The 17611-nt window shown below is 40.6% G+C and overlaps 1 protein-coding gene across 4 annotated transcripts; it reads left to right on the forward strand.

Annotated features, from left to right (window-relative positions):
- Nucleotides 1-7411: 7411 nt before the first annotated feature.
- On the forward strand, nt 7412-17229 carry LOC124873616. 4 transcript variants are annotated; one of them, XM_047374377.1, is made up of 3 exons: nt 7412-7549; nt 9711-9737; nt 13667-17229. In XM_047374377.1, exon 3 carries the CDS (start codon nt 15540-15542, stop codon nt 17037-17039), a length of 1500 nt encoding a protein of 499 aa, XP_047230333.1. In that variant the 5' UTR covers nt 7412-7549; nt 9711-9737; nt 13667-15539; the 3' UTR covers nt 17040-17229. The 4 variants fall into 4 exon arrangements, with proteins under 4 accessions (XP_047230333.1, XP_047230332.1, XP_047230331.1 ...); XM_047374375.1 differs by having other exon boundaries at nt 7428-7549; nt 9711-9867; XM_047374376.1 differs by lacking the exon at nt 9711-9737 and having other exon boundaries at nt 7415-7549.
- Nucleotides 17230-17611: the final 382 nt, after the last annotated feature.

Genomic DNA, 17611 nt, shown 5'->3' on the forward strand with positions numbered 1-17611 from the left:
TGTTTACTTTTTCAGTGTTAAAATAAATTCAGAATATATTTCTAACCTAAAAAAAAATTCAGTGTCCTTATTTGTACATGGTTTTCATTTGTTAAAAAAATTCACATTACTATTTCAAAGTGATCAAATTTTCAATATACCTATTTTTTCAATTTAATTTTTCAGTGTTAAAAAATTCAGCATATAAAAAATTCAACTTTTAAAAATTCAAATACAATAGTTTCATTGTCCTCAAATTCAACTTGCTCAAATTCAGCGTCTAAAAATTCGCTGTAAAAATGGCAAGGTTACTTCTGGTCACAGACATTAGGAATGGATGTCAGGTTCCAACACCCAGCCAATCACATGACGCAAACTCAAATTGAAGAAATACCAGCATCACCGAGGCTGGTGACCATGGAGGCAAACGCAAATCCTACGGTGAGTTTAATGCTTTCATATTTCTGTAGTACATTTTATTTTGCGCATGAAGTTTGATACATTATCTTAAAGCTTGATTTAAACCACAACTGTCATCATCAGTTGTGGTTTATTCATCCTCATTTGAGTACAGCGCAAGCTGTTCATAATAATGTCCACCCGCAGGAACGCCATAAATATGTTATGACTATGATTATGAATATATTATTTAATATTTAATTTTATATTAATTTAATTTTATATTTAATATTAATATGTTCTTAAATAATATTTCGGTCTGTTAAGGGTTGTCCTGTGAATACCAACCCAAATGGTGGTATTAGGACAAAATCAAAAGGGATGATCCAAGCTCTGACATTATTGAACAGCATAAACTCTGCAAACACATGGAATGAATTCACACAACTTCTTAAAACACAAGAATTTATTAACAAAAATAAGTCAACTCAAAGTCAAACATATTTCAATCAACAAACTCTTCACCATGCTAAGACAATCCAACAAAACTACCAAGCAGAATTAAAGAATAACGAAGACTAATGGATTATGTACAATATAAACAAGTTGATCAAAGAAGGTTGAAAACCATGACCGAAAGAGTGATGCAACATTACCATACAATATTTATGTTTGAAAACCAAGGATTATCTTGAAGAAACTGGAAATGAAGTTAAGTTAGTCTTGGAACCAACTTAGGCAATAATTGGTATACCTTTAGACAACCATTCACAATGCAAGATCAGATAAAATATTATTTTAATAAAATATTTTAAAGAATGATTTGCTGAATAAAACCAACCTTCTGAATGACCAATTCTCAACGGTGTTTCACTAGCTGCCTTTATTGATTAAAATAATATTTAAAGAAATATTATTAAGGAAATGTTAAAATATTTAAGGAAATATTTTGAAAAAGAGCCAAATCTTTCTGGAGAAATGGGGCTTAATGGTGTTTACTTAGTTATCAAGTTTAGCAAAACAATGTTTAGGGAAATGTTATTTTACTGGATTGAAAAGCAACCTTTTTGGGTAAACGATCTTAGTAGGCAAGCACGTGTTCTTAGCTGTTAGCAGTTAAAGCTAACAAAAGAAGCTTATAGCTTAGCATCAGAATCAAACACACACCTTTAAATACCGTTAATAAAAAGGTTAAAATGTATAAGCGTGGACGGCACATTATTATCAATCTTCTGTGTTTAAAATCACCCTTCAAGTAAAGTTTGTCTTAACTTTAAAAACACACAAACACAGATAACCTGCTAGCACCAAGATAGCTGAGTTCAACACAAACAAAACCAAACTTCATAAAATGAAAAACATTTAGATTATTTCATTCTAAACTACTTCTACCACTCTGCCCAAACCCAACCTCGTATGTGAACCGTGCTGAGGAAAAGCTGTCCGGGCGACGACGAAGTGTGAAGAAAGCTCTGTGAAGCACTGTGAACAAAGGGTTAGCTGCAGCTAACCACCGTAGCTGTTGGGTGAGGCGGCTCGCTCTGTCCGCCGACCAAACTGCACGTTACCACGGTGATGCGTCCCGTTGTCCTTCCTTTGGGAAACTGCTTCACATTGTAGAGACAGGGTCTCTACGGGGAAACTCTCTGGAACAGTTTGTTTTTGTAGACCTCAGAGAGAAAGTCAAGCAACGCTTGTACCATAATTATCCCCGTTAATGAATGAATACCGGATACACAAACAGCAATTCATTCGTACTTAATTTAGTGCATATGACCGCGTGATCTTATGATACTCTTGGATCCAGTTGAAGAGTTATGTCTGTATGCCTGCAAAGAGACATTAGCGCGCGTGTCTCTCCTGTCCAGTCCCGCAGGGGAGCAGTGTGGAAGAAGTCGATTCGTTAGGGGGGGGTTTATACGGACAGTGGCATCACGGGAAGTCCGCTTGCCCCCTTTTCCTGGCTGTGCTGGAAGTGGGTTAATGCGATTTATTTTGAAAGTTCCAGAAAAGTTTGTACCGGACTTTCACGTTGTAATCCATGGCTGTGGGTCCCAACAGTAACTATAACTAATTACTTTTTTTAAGTAACTTACCCAGCATGGATAAACATGGATAAAGTAAACCAGGTGGCCAGAAATAAAAGAATGAAGTAATAAGAAAAGCACCTAATGATAATGGACACACAAGAAATGAACATAACACAAACCTTAGAACATAACAGCAAGGAAATGGTTAAAAATACACACAAAAAGAAAATCAGAACCAACGCAGTCCTTGGTTGAATACTATGGAGCTAAATTGGGGCCATAAAGTTTGTTCAAAGAAAAAAAATTTAAACCTGAAAAATAAAAGTTTGCTCAGAAGAAAAAAAATTGAACCTGAAAAATAAAAGTTTGTTCAAACAAAAAACATTTGAGCCTGAAACATTATTTTGAACCACCCCAAAAAAATTAGAAAACTGGAAAAAAAGTTTTGCAACTGAAAAAAAAAACAGATGTGAAACTAGAAAAAAAAAAGTCCAAAACTACTTTTCAGATTCAAGTTTTTTTTTCGAACTTGCAGATTTTTTTTTTGGCTACAAACTTTTGGACCTGTTTTGGCGTGGGGGGCGGGGCTTCAGATCACCGGGGGTGCGGAATCATGACTGACAGCTCAACACAGCGGCTGAACAACATATTCCCAGCTGTTGCATTCAGGGACCGTGGGAACTGGAATTATCTGTAATACATCATCGATATTCTATATATATGTGATTGGTTTTGAAAGATAACATGCTTCACCGATAGAAGCAGCTTACGTGAATACACGACGCGCATCTCAGAGGAGAAAATATGATCTTAACAGATTTGTGCAGCATTTTAAGTCCGTGTTGGAGATTTCCCATGCTCTCAACATCAAGCAAAAGAACCGCCAGACTAAGAAGCCGGAATGAAACCAGATGCAAAACGAGCTGGTATTTTTCGAATATCCTTGCATAATTAAGCCTGGACTTGTTTTCACATGGACTGGACTCGGGTTTTGGTTTCTGGTGCATTTTTGATTAAAACGTGTTTGGTCTCCATTTAGTGAAGTGACTCACAGCCAGGCAAACTGGCATACGGGGCAACCGGGGAAATCCCCGGTGGACCGCTGGCTTAGGCATTTCTTATTTTGTGAATGTTTAGTTTTTAATAACCGCCTTTCACAGATGCAGGGCGCTGGGCCAGTGATTCAGCTCGTGGGCCGGTGGTTCACTTCAGCCCGGGAACCACCGGCCCACGAGCTGGACCACCGGCCCACTGCCCTGCACAGACGCAGGGCGAGCGCGACATCAAGTACGCAAGAGGTTTCTTGGGCGCTGATATTTTTCTGGACCATTGTGCCCTAAACTATGCCACATCAACCTGTTAAGGATAACCTTTATTTAAATGACTCATAGCTGTTTGTCCCACTTATACCATAAAGATATAAAGTATAAGTTCTAATGTTTCCTTTTTGTTAGAATAGGATAAGAACGCTCATCGACACACATTACAAAGATAAATGGCCCAATGTTTGTCATGAATGACCTGTGGCTGGGGCACTGGGTTTGATGGTGGAGCAGGCTGTAACTGGTTTGATTAGAATGCAGCAGCACACTTGATGGACACCAGCTACTACACAACATACCAGATAGACACCACAATGGTGACACACAGTCTACTGATAAACACTGAGGGAGGGCACATCCGTTGCATCGGAGTGCCAGATATAAAACTACATGTGACCTTCTATCGAGGCTCTTCCTCATCCTTTCACAGAGGCTACGGTCCGAGACGAGCCTCGGCGCTGATCTCTGTAATAATTCCTCTACCTAATTTAGATGAAAGGAGCTGAAAGTTAGAAACTGTTTGAGAGTCGTTCATTTAAGAGTCAGTGTTAGATAGAGTGTGATCGCTTCTGGGGACCAAGGATCGGAGAAACTCCGAGAGGTCTGACCGCCAACAGGGTGCGGTTGCTCGGACAAACCTCTCCTCTGCTCCAGTCAGGCAGATCAGCTCTGCTGCGTGCTGTGACACTTATTAAAAACTATATATATATATATAAAGTGAACCACCGTCCCACTAAGCCATGACAAACATTGGGCCATTTATCTTTGTAATGTGTGTCGATGAGCGTTCTTATCCTATTCTAACAAAAAGGAAACATTAGAACTTATACTTTATATCTTTATGGTATAAGTGGGACAAACAGCTATGAGTCATTTAAATAAAGGTTATCCTTAACAGGTTGATATGGCATAGTTTAGGGCACAATGGTCCAGAAAAATATCAGCGCCCAAGAAACCTCTTGCGTACTTGATGTCGCGCTCGCCCTGCGTCTGTGCAGGGCAGTGGGCCGGTGGTCCAGCTCGTGGGCCGGTGGTTCCCGGGCTGAAGTGAACCACCGGCCCACGAGCTGAATCACTGGCCCAGCGCCCTGCATCTGTGAAAGGCGGTTATTAAAAACTAAACATTCACAAAATAAGAAATGCCTAAGCCAGCGGTCCACCGGGGATTTCCCCGGTTGCCCCGTATGCCAGTTTGCCTGGCTGTGAGTCACTTCACTAAATGGAGACCAAACACGTTTTAATCAAAAATGCACCAGAAACCAAAACCCGAGTCCAGTCCATGTGAAAACAAGTCCAGGCTTAATTATGCAAGGATATTCGAAAAATACCAGCTCGTTTTGCATCTGGTTTCATTCCGGCTTCTTAGTCTGGCGGTTCTTTTGCTTGATGTTGAGAGCATGGGAAATCTCCAACACGGACTTAAAATGCTGCACAAATCTGTTAAGGTCATATTTTCTCCTCTAAGATGCGCGTCGTGTATTCACGTAAGCTGCTTCTATCGGTGAAGCATGTTATCTTTCAAAACCAATCACATATATATAGAATATCGATGATGTATTACAGATAATTCCAGTTCCCACGGTCCCTGAATGCAACAGCTGGGAATATGTTGTTCAGCCGCTGTGTTGAGCTGTCAGTCATGATTCCGCACCCCCGGTGATCTGAAGCCCCGCCCCCCACGCCAAAACAGGTCCAAAAGTTTGTAGCCAAAAAAAAAATCTGCAAGTTCGAAAAAAAAACTTGAATCTGAAAAGTAGTTTTGGACTTTTTTTTTTCTAGTTTCACATCTGTTTTTTTTTTCAGTTGCAAAACTTTTTTTCCAGTTTTCTAATTTTTTTGGGGTGGTTCAAAATAATGTTTCAGGTTCAAATGTTTTTCTTTTGAACAAACTTTTATTTTTCAGGTTAATTTTTTTTCATTTGAACAGACTTTATGGCCCCTATTTAGCTCCATAGTGTACTCACATTTGAAAATCCACTGAAGACATTAGCAAATAACGAGCAAAGGTTCGCACTCTCATATATGTATCTAAAAACAATCTATCCATCTCAACTAACCAGTTTCTAAGCCTTCCTACAGCTGCAAGTGAAGTTTCTCTGATTCTTATGTTGAAGAATCCTTCAATTCTGGTTCTGGCTGTTTGAAATGCAGCTACTATTGGTCTTCCAGCTTGTTGCAAAAATGGTGACATTCCTCTGCAAATATTTCCAAAAATAGCTCCAGCATATCTGAAAACCCTGCATAGCCTTCTCAAGATCAGACCAATAATATGGCGTCTCTGAGGTTCTGGTTCAATTTCAACCATGGGCATTTGCTGGTTATCGTTGTCTCTGTCACTTCGAGGCTGAACCAGACAAAGAGCAACACACATAAGGTCAGAAAGAGACTTGTTCACCAACTGCCATTGTCCCAGGTGTGCCTTTTGTATTAAAGTCAGCCTGTCAGTTTTCTGTTGAAGCTCATCCCTCGGGTTTCTAGTCTCTGCTGCAGTTTGTTGGTCCTCCAATTCTCCAGAATTACTTGATGGCTCTGCATCCATTGCCTTATAATTCTCACTGGTTGTTTCTTTGTAAGTTTGAGAAGGGTTGGTAGCTTCAACATGTTTAAGCTTCTCTGCATTCAAATTCCTCCCAGGAATCATGAATGGGTGATCTTGCTGCTTGTTGTAAAGGCAGGGCAACCCTCTTAAAGTGTGGAAGCAATCATGTTGATTCGGAGCATTTGTGAAGATTCTGGGTGTCCCCACAACCTTTCTGGTTCTGCCTTTTATGTGAGTTGAAGGTGGGGCTGAATATCTTTCACATTTCCCTTCTGCAGCTGGTGTAGCGACTAAAACTTCATTTGTGTTTGAAAAAAAATCATCTGCCTTCTTTTCCATGGCAGCTTTGATTCCCATAGCATTATCAGCTACTGCTTTTGCTGGAACGTCTATCATCTCTTTCAGCGTGTGAGAACTATTAATAGAGTAATCAGAGTTTAAATACCTCCTGGCCATTTCCTCTGAAACCTGAGAATAACTTACAGGTTGGCAAACACCCAAGAAGAGTGGAAATCTATTCTTAAGTTTGTATCTGTCTGAATTCCAGTAACTGGTTGAGGACAGGATCGGGCCCGTTGACCCTGCAGGACTCTGAGGAAGCCTGTTGTTTCTAGAGTTTTGGAACATTTCCTCCATTTTGAATGTAGATAAATCGATTTAGACAGCATTAAATTCAGTTTGTATTGGAGGTGATGCAGTTTTGCCTCCAACGTTTGCTGTTTTCAGTGTGTCCACTCTGCTCATTGGCCCTCCATTTAGGTCAGCGTTCAGCTGGACTGGGAAGCTGAGGTTTGGTTTGGATTCACTGGACTTAAAAAATCCCAGCCCAATAAATTGTACGAAGGATCACATGTTGTCAAATCTGTCCTAATTTCAACACAGAAAAGCCTTGCTGGAACAAATAATTTATTTCTCTTACATCCTCAATAAAAAGCACCGTTATCCACTAACCTGAGTTATCCACTAAGTGAAGTATTCAACTCAAATAGCGTTATCGTTATAAAATAACTTCAAAGGAGGGCTGACGTCACCGTATGGCGCGTCACACTAAAGACAACTTGGCTGTATAGCAACGTCACAGCCTGTTTAGGCCCGTTCAATGCGCACTTGTCTCTACTCGCGTACTTGTGCAACGTCTTCAACGGTGGCCCAAGTATCCTGAGTACTCATCAAAGCAAGTACGCTAAAAGTGCCCGGATGTGTTCTTGCTCCTTCTGCGGACTTGGGCAAGCTATGTTTCCCATGATGCACCGCACTACCAGCAACGGTCAATGGAGAAGGTGAGGGCAGAAATGTATCGTTTTTATACCACTATTAACGTGTCACAAAAGTAGTTTTAAGGCAAGAAAGTAGACCTCAAAACTTAATCTATGAGTGAGCCTATTTTGTAATGTACTCCGGTGTTTTCGGAGCAGCAGAGCTCTGCTGACAGGCCGCGGTGGCTGCAGGCTCAGCGGGCGGTTGCAGAGGGTCTTCTATGGCACGATAAAAGGATCAAAATCGTCTGTATATTAACGCGCTGTTCTAATCCGCAAATAGCGGGATGCGCCGTTTTTATGGCAAGCCAACAGTGCCACACAACCACACTTTTAACACGCATCTGGTTAAAACGTTATGCTAAAAACTCAGAACACTGTAAAAAAAAAAAGTCAGAACGCTGTAAAATGCAGCAAAAATCCCATTAAAGCGCAGCTTAATGTGGTGTTTTAAGAGCACCCGCTGACTTTGCCAAGCCCCTAGATGCACACGATTTTACCCAAAATTGTCCCCCGCATGAAATTCTTGTTCCTTAATGTCGTCATCAGTGGGCGTGGCGAAACATTTTAGCCACGCCCCCAAACGTGAGATAGGCCGAACCGTAAGTTGTAGAGATCTGAAATTTGGCACACTGCTCGAGCTCCTCAAACTAAGAAAAAAAGTCTCTTGGGGGTATGCCCTAAAACAGACAGGAAGTCTGCCATTTTGGGTCAAAGGGTAATTTTTGGCCGTTTTTCACTTTTGCTCACCTCGAACTTTAACGAACTCCTAGAGATTTTGAGCTATCGGCTTCATATTTGGTCAATATGCAGTTAAGGCATGGGGGATAAAAAATAATCAAAATTGTGAGTTTTCGGCCATGTTTAGGGGGCGTGGCAGGGGCACGAAAATGGCATTCGCGCCCAAAGTGACAAAATGCAATAACTTTCCCAAAGAAACGCCAAATCACACCAAAGTTGGCATGAAGGACAACCTTCGGGTTGTCCACGCTTTGATGATGTCAAAGCGTGGCTTTGACATCATCAAAGCCACGCCCCCTGCGAACAGGAAGTCACTTTTTTACTGGGAAAGGTCGCTATCTGGCTGTCTGCACTCAATGATCTTGAAACTGTGTCAGGTGACTGATAAGTAGGGGGTCTAACTTTTCATAAAAGGGCGTGGCCGTGGTGGCGCGGCGAAGTTGGACGTCACGCCATGGCCATACGTTTGGCTTTAATTTCCACATACATCATCTAATCTGTACCAAATTCAATGTGATTGATCCTAGTCCAGTCCCCAACAGAGATCTGATGACATATTTGTTGGGCGTGGCCTATATCGTCCACAGCGCCCCCTAGAAAAGTTTTTTAAAAATCAGCCCCAAGCCATGCTTTGACCGAGGATTGTGAAATTTGGTACACACATGTAACTTGTCAAGACCTACAAAAAAATCTCTTGGAGCATTGGTCCAAACCCAACAGGAAGTCGGCCATTTTGGATTGAAGTTGCCATTTTGACCCCGGATTTGCCCTTTCTAGCCCGCATATCTGAGCAAACTCCTCCAACAGCTTTTGACTTAAGAGACTTGAAAATCACTCAGTATACTCTTAAGGCACTGGGGATCAAAAGTTATCAAAAGCTTTTTGATATATGAAAACGTGTGGGCGTGGCCACGCCTCAAAATATGACTTCTCGCCATAAAAGACGAAATTGATATAGCTCCTACAAGGAAAGTCACAGAGACCTGAAACCTTCTCAGATTGATCTGCCTCTGGCCCTGAACAATATTCATTGATCAGATGCTGACATCATCGAAGCCCCGCCCCCTGAGAACAGGAAGTGTCATGTTTTCCTTTAATCAATGTGAAACTGTCCCAAGTAACAGATAACATGATGGTCTAAGACAGTCTCCAGTACTGACTGGTTTGGCAGGAGGGTGTGGCAGTGGCGGCGTGGCAAATTCTGATGTCACGCCACGGTCATACATTTGGCTCTAAATTACACATGCATGGTCCTCGTTGGTGGTGTGCAGCCGGCGATGCCAGGCTCCGCGGTTGCTGCAGAGGCTGAGTTGCGCTGAGGTGCGAGGGCCTTCAATGCTGCTTGCAGCTTTAATTATTATTGGTACAGACGTTTTTGTAACATGATCATGTTCAGTAAAATTCAAATACGCTTAAATTGAAATTGAGTTATTTTCTCTCCTAGGCGGTTCAACTTGTCTTACCTGTTGAGGTATGCATGTCTGTCTGATGCAGAACTTGATGATATGGTCCGGCAGTTGGTTGGAGAAAATAAAGAAATAGGAGCAAATGCTGTTTTGGCCAGACAAGCTGCTATGGGTGTTCACGTGCAGAGAAGAAGGGTGAGAGAGAGTTTGATTCGAGTAAATCCAGCTGGAGTCACATACAGAGCATTGTCTCACCAACTGCACCAGAGAACCCACAGTGTTGCAGGACCTACACGCTGTGACACATAGATGGGAACCACAAGCTCATCAGGTTTACGCAAATTAGTTATAGTGAGAATGAACACTCAACTAACAGAATAATTCACAGGGCTCTACAGTGCAAGCATTTCACTCAATTCTATGAGTAGGGATGGTGATCGAGACTCGGTTCCAACATTTCTTAAAACCCGACAATAAGGTCTGAGCTTGTCGATATTGTTGAGACTAGCGGGTCTGTGACGTTATGTCTGGAGCGTCAAATGGAATTGAACTTGGAATGCGATGGTTAAGAAAACTAATGTTTCTAATGATAATAATGACAACAAAACCCCAGTATTAAACGTGCCCTGGACTGTTTATCATCAGAATGGAGCTTCTGTTGCTCTCTCTCGGCTCCTAAACACACACACACACACACACACACACACACACACACAGCGGCAGCAGAAAGAGACGCCGCTCCATCATAATGGAGACAGTGAAGTAAAGTTAGCTCCAAACTACTCGAATTGCCAAAAGCTAGGCTGGTTACTGTAAGTATGTGTAATAAAACTAAAAATAAAAGGACAATACTTGTCAAAACATGTGTAAGGTAAACATGTAGAAGGGTTGATGTAATCATCGCTCTCCTCAGTCTGTCATCCTGTATGTTATATACAAGCCCAGCTAACGTTAGCTTGGCATTAGCCAAATGTTAAAACCAAGCTAAATAGAAAGCTGTCTGTAGCAAAGACTGGGCTGTAGTCTTAGTTTGGCACATTGTTGTAAATTCATCTGCTAGCTGAGACAAACCAGCTACTCCTACCAGGTGTTGGTTAAAGGCAGTGAATAACAGCAGAGATGATGAGTAACATCTGATGCAGACTGAGGTTTTATTCTTTCTAAATTTCAATCAGTATTGTGATGTCAGATAAAGAGTTTATAGTGACGTTTGCTGCATTTCAACATGTAATCGTATTTAAAATATTAAATGCTAATCCTATAATTAACTTAAAAACAAGCAGGCAGTGAATATGTACACCTCAATATCACACCTCAGTATTTATTTCAAGTCATATGTCATCCATCTCAATATATAACAAATTGAAGATTTTCCTCATACAGTGCAGGCCTACCTCATGCCCACTGGGGCTGCTCTTGCCAAATAACAGTCGCCAAATAATAGTAAAGTATCGATAGTGTTAGTGATAAAGAATCAGATTGTTAAGCAGTCTCAATAAGGGCATCAATAATCAATAACACTGTAATGTAACATCAGTTGTAGAACACATGACCTCCTCCAGCGCATACAGAAGATCTCTTCTCACATCTGTCAGTATGAAATGTGAATGGGCTGCAAGACAAATTGACTAAACTGACAGCAAGTGTGTATGATTGCAAGTGGGAGATACTCTAGCTACATTTATAGGACATGAAGATAAGCTCTACTTGTCTCTAAACCTAATGTCACATAGCATTATTAGTGACTCCTGTTGGTGCTATTTTTATGTCTGATGCTGCTATTAGACTGTCCAGTGCACAGAGAGAACTTCACATTTGGAGAGCCAGTCAGTTACCCTATAACCACGTCTTTCATTCAGAATAGAGGTACATCTAAAAAAATTTGAATATTATGTAGAAATGCAGTATTTTTCTGCCACTCATCTCAGAAAGTGAAACTCATATTATATTGAACCATCACACAGAGTATATATTCCAAGTCTTTGTTTTGTGTGGTTTAGCTTACAGCTAAGAAAACCCAAAATTCAGTGTTTGAAAAAGTTTATTACTGGACACTCCTGGTGTCACTCTAATCAGCTAATTAACTCAAACCATCTGCAAAGGTTTCCTGAGCATTTAAATCACTTTGGCTCATGGGCTACACAATCATGGGGAAGGTTGGGTACTTGACATATGTCCAGAAGACAGTCCTTTATGCCCTCCATAAGGAGGGTAAGCCACAAAATGTTATTGCTGAAAAAGCTGGTTGTTCATAGAGTTCTGTAATCGAGTATATTAACAGGAAATTGAGTGGAAGGAAGAGGTGTGGTAGGAAAAGGTGAGAACCGCAGCCTTGAGAGGACTGTCAAGCAAAATCCATTCCAAGAATTTGGGGGAGCTTCACAAGGAGTGGACTGAGGATGAAGTCTGTGCATCAAGACCTACCACACACAGACAAATACTGGACATGGGCTACAAATGTCGCATTCCTCGTGTCAAGCCACTCCTGAACCAGAAACATCAGAACTGGACTGTTGCTCAATGGTCCAAAGTCCTGTTTTCAGTTGAAAGTAAATTCTGCATTTGATTTGAAAATTACTGTCCCAGAGTCTGGAGGAAGAGTGGAGAGGCACAGAATCCACATCGCTTGAAGTCCAGTGTGACGTTTCAACAGTCAGTGAAGGTTTGGGGTGCCATGTCATCTGCTGGTGTTGGTCCACTGGTTTTTCTGGAGTCCACAGTCAACACAGTCATCTATCAGGAAATTCTAGAGTATTCCATGCTTCCCTCTGCTGACAAGCTGTATGGAGATGCTGATTTTATTTTCCAGCAAGACGTGGCACCTGTCCACATTGCCAAAGGTACCAAAAGCTGCTTCAGTGACCATAGCGTTCCTGTTCTTGATTGGCCATCAAACTCCCCTGACCTGAACCCCATAGAGAATCCAAGGGCTGTTGTCAAGGAGATGAGAGACAGCAGACCCAACAAGGCAGATGACCTGAAGGCAGCTATCAAAGCAATCTGGGCTTCCATTACACCTACTCAGTACCACAGGCTGATCACCTCCATGTCACGGCGCATTCATGCAGTAATTCATGCAAGAGGAGGCCCAACCAAGTATTGAGTGCATGGAAATTGGTATACTTTTCAGAATCTTGACATTTGTGCTTAAAACATCCTTTTTTGACTGGTCTAATGTAGTATTCTAATTTTCTGAGACACTGAATTTTGGGTTTTCTTTACCTTTTAAGCAAGAATCATCAAAATGACAAGGAATAAAACCTTGAATTATTTTACTCTGTGGAATGAATTTATAAAACAACCATTTCACTTTTTGAAATGACTGGCAAATAATATTGCACTTTTACACAATATTCACATTTGTTTTGGGATGTACCTGTATGGCTGGAAATAGTGAGTCATAACAGAGTTGAGCTTTTGTAAAATAATAAACAATACAGATCCTTCATGACATTTAATAATTTATATGATATTCACAGTGCTCACTCAGATATTAGGACCTGAAGGAATTTAAAACATGCTACATGGTTACTGGGTAGCCAAAGCATGTGGAGTAGACTCAAAATAAACATTTTCTATTGTTTATTGTAGTGGACGAACAGTGTTGCTCAGTGCAAATATGCGGCTATTTAATGTGTTAATAGTTTTTGGAGAGGAATGAAGGTTGGTGGCACAGAACAAAAAGCTCATAGACTTTTGCCAGCTTTACCTTTTAAGAATTGGCTTAAATTAATGTCAAATTACAATCAACTATACATTATTAGATGCTAAATGCAGAATTGGTTCACCCATGCTGACGTTTCCCTACTATACCAGCTATTTAACATTACCAGTGGAAGATTTTGCTGAGGTATAGTTGACTTATCAGACAAAGGTCAAAGAACAACTTGAGCATCGTGTGAAGTAGGACAGAAATAAGGAGACAACTTGTTAACTCTTGTGAGAAAACTGCCCAATGCTAATTTAGTCTATATTTTGTTCTTTGGCCACACAGCATGTACATTGTGTGGCAAGAGTTTAAACGGAGAAGACAGCAGCAGCCAGCACCCATCAGAGTATCCACCGTCTCTATGGATGCCACAAACGGGAGAAATGGTCCTTCTGAGACACCTTCCTGTCTCTTCTTGTTTACATCAACCACACCGAAAAGACAGAGCCGTTGTCACGTTTCATATATTTATATCTGTTGCACTCATAATCATCTCAGCCTGATATTTCTTTGTATTCTTGTTAAATTTATTTAATGCCTTTCTGCACAAGTAAACGGTTAACTGTACACAGACGTCATAACAGTTGGTTGAGTCCAAGTCCAGGTCTTCTCTTTCACCTCTCAAGCAACATGCTATTGTGGGGAAATGCCAGACTTTATATCATACATGTCCTCTTTACAGATCAGAAAATTTGCTAAATCCTGCAACTGAGCCCTCTATGGCATATGGGATAGCTGTAGGGGCCACTTTCACTGTTGGGATTTACAGGGTCTGGACCTAACCATATGAAAACAATATGGCCCTGCAATAAATGTTATGTTTATGAAGGACATATTATAAATCGATTGGTGTCTTTGAAACGTCATGTCTATAAATTAAAAAGTCTTTTTCATGATTGTCTAGTTTTGTGGGTGTTTTTGATGTTTATGATATATCAATTAAGTCTCAGTCTATCTTAAATTATGTTAACATGGTTTCCCACCCCAAGCACCTGGTTAAAATCAGGACATTGATATCTAACATTTCATCAGGATTAAGTATTCCCCCTGCTGGACAAACCTGCATTCAATAAAATGGTCCATATCCTACACAAACATTTAGTGAGTGCAGCTGTTGTAACTTTGCAGCCACAAAATGTAATGATCTAAAGCTAAATGATTGGTGTAAAAAGCAAGAATGTCCTGTGTGGTTTTTTTGGGCGCGGGGGGCTTTGTTGCAAAAGAGACAGTAGTGGAGCAAAATGAGGTAAGTTATCTTTATGAAAATAATTTATAACTTTACAATTTATTTTGTCATAAAACTGCAATCCAAATATTACATTTTGATACATAGTATCATAGTGGCAAGCAAAACCCCCTCTGGCTGACAGAAATGATTTAACCCTGCAACTCAGCAGCCAATGGGAAAGTACCACGCTCACTGCTTCAAACTGGACAACTGGCCAAATGGCTCAGAATCACATGAAATTAACACGTAAACAACACGTTAATGATGTGTAGTCAACATGTTAACGCGCAAACCACATGAAGGCAACCTAAGGTTACGTGTTAATGTGTTGTCAAGTTATCAGAAGTCGCGTGTTTTTAAACTAGTTGGCTTTCGTGGCACTATTTGCCACTTATTGGATAAAAAGAGTGGGCAGAGCCCTGCTTAATTTGAGAAAATGCCGTTTTAGATGGCGTAAAAAATGTCACAAAGTGGTGAAAATAATGGCGTTTTCTCAGGACATTGAACACCGTCGGGCGTAAAAAGCACCATTCAATTACCAGAAAAAGGCAATTTTGTTTTTGGCGTTCAACAGGCGTTCTTAAAACGTAGTATTAAACAGCGCTTAATGGGATTTTTGCTGTATTTTACGTCGTCCTGACTTATAAAACAGCGTTTGGGACAGTTGGCTTACCATATTTACGGATTAGAACAGCGCGTTAATATACAGACGATTTTGACCCAAGTTGTCTTTAGTGTGACGCGCCATACGGTGACGTCAGCCCTCCTTTGAAGTTATTTTATGACGATAACGCTATTTGAGTTGAGTACTTCACTTAGTGGATAACTCAGGTTAGTGGATAACGGTGCTTTTTATTGAGGATGTAAGAGAAATAAATTATTTGTTCCAGCAAGGCTTTTCTGTGTTGAAATTAGGACAGATTTGACAACATGTGTTCCTTTGTACAATTTATTGGGCTGGGATTTTTTAAGTCCAGTGAATCCAAACCAAACCTCAGCTTCCCAGTCCAGCTGAACGCTGACCTAAATGGAGGGCCAATGAGCAGAGTGGACACACTGAAAACAGCAAATGTTGGAGGCAAAACTGCATCACCTCCAATACAAACTGAATTTAATGCTGTCCAAATCGATTTATCTACATTCAAAATGGAGGAAATGTTCCAAAACTCTAGAAACAACAGGCTTCCTCAGAGTCCTGCAGGGTCAACGGGCCCGATCTTGTCCTCAACCAGTTACTGGAATTCAGACAAATACAAACTTAAGAATAGATTTCCACTCTTCTTGGGTGTTTGCCAACCTGTAAGTTATTCTCAGGTTTCAGAGGAAATGGCCAGGAGGTATTTAAACTCTGATTACTCTATTAATAGTTCTCACACGCTGAAAGAGATGATAGACGTTCCAGCAAAAGCAGTAGCTGATAATGCTATGGGAATCAAAGCTGTCATGGAAAAGAAGGCAGATGATTTTTTTTCAAACACAAATGAAGTTTTAGTCGCTACACCAGCTGCAGAAGGGAAATGTGAAAGATATTCAGCCCCACCTTCAGCTCACATAAAAGGCAGAACCAGAAAGGTTGTGGGGACACCCAGAATCTTCACAAATGCTCCGAATCAACATGATTGCTTCCACACTTTAAGAGGGTTGCCCTGCCTTTACAACAAGCAGCAAGATCACCCATTCATGATTCCTGGGAGGAATTTGAATGCAGAGAAGCTTAAACATGTTGAAGCTACCAACCCTTCTCAAACTTACAAAGAAACAACCAGTGAGAATTATAAGGCAATGGATGCAGAGCCATCAAGTAATTCTGGAGAATTGGAGGACCAACAAACTGCAGCAGAGACTAGAAACCCGAGGGATGAGCTTCAACAGAAAACTGACAGGCTGACTTTAATACAAAAGGCACACCTGGGACAATGGCAGTTGGTGAACAAGTCTCTTTCTGACCTTATGTGTGTTGCTCTTTGTCTGGTTCAGCCTCGAAGTGACAGAGACAACGATAACCAGCAAATGCCCATGGTTGAAATTGAACCAGAACCTCAGAGACGCCATATTATTGGTCCGATCTTGAGAAGGCCATGCAGGGTTTTCAGATATGCTGGAGCTACTTTTGGAAATATTTGCAGAGGAATGTCACCATTTTTGCAGCAAGCTGGAAGACCAATAGTAGCTGCATTTCAAACAGCCAGAACCAGAATTGCTGGTTTCTTTGAAATAACAATTATCATAGATGGTTTGCTCGAAGTTAGAGATGGGATTATCGAGTTTTGGAATGAGGTTTTAGATGACGTTATAGTTACAATTTGCCTAGTATCTTTACATATAGATTTTCTTTCATTCAAATTGCTTATGCATTATTGCATTCTATTTCTCCTATTTCTCCATGTGTATAATTATTATAATCAACATGTACGTCCATATGTTGTTTAACATTTTTACTTTTCCTGTACAATTTGTGTTGGCCCTTAATACATGTTCTTCAAGCTAGACAATGCCAGTAGCTATACCTGACAGTCCTTTAGTTCTGATTTTATTCTGGATATAGTACATAGCTGGATATAATATACAGGTCCTTCTCAAAATATTAGCATATTGTGATAAAGTTCATTATTTTCCATAATGTCATGATGAAAATTTAACATTCATATATTTTAGATTAATTGCACACTAACTGAAATATTTCAGGTCTTTTATTGTCTTAATACGGATGATTTTGGATGATAAAAGAAAAGTGTTTTTAATACAAAAAACATCAACCTTCAAATAATCATGTACAGTTATGCACTCAATACTTGGTCGGGAATCTTTTGGCAGAAATGACTGCTTCAATGCGGCGTGGCATGGAGGCAATCAGCCTGTGGCACTGCTGAGGTCTTATGGAGGCCCAGGATGCTTCGATAGCGGCCTTTAGCTCATCCAGAGTGTTGGGTCTTGAGTCTCTCAATGTTCTCTTCACAATATCCCACAGATTGTCTATGGGGTTCAGGTCAGGAGAGTTGGCA

This window comes from Girardinichthys multiradiatus, chromosome 9, assembly GCF_021462225.1.
Source record: "Girardinichthys multiradiatus isolate DD_20200921_A chromosome 9, DD_fGirMul_XY1, whole genome shotgun sequence".
NCBI classification, from domain to species: Eukaryota; Metazoa; Chordata; class Actinopteri; order Cyprinodontiformes; family Goodeidae; genus Girardinichthys; species Girardinichthys multiradiatus.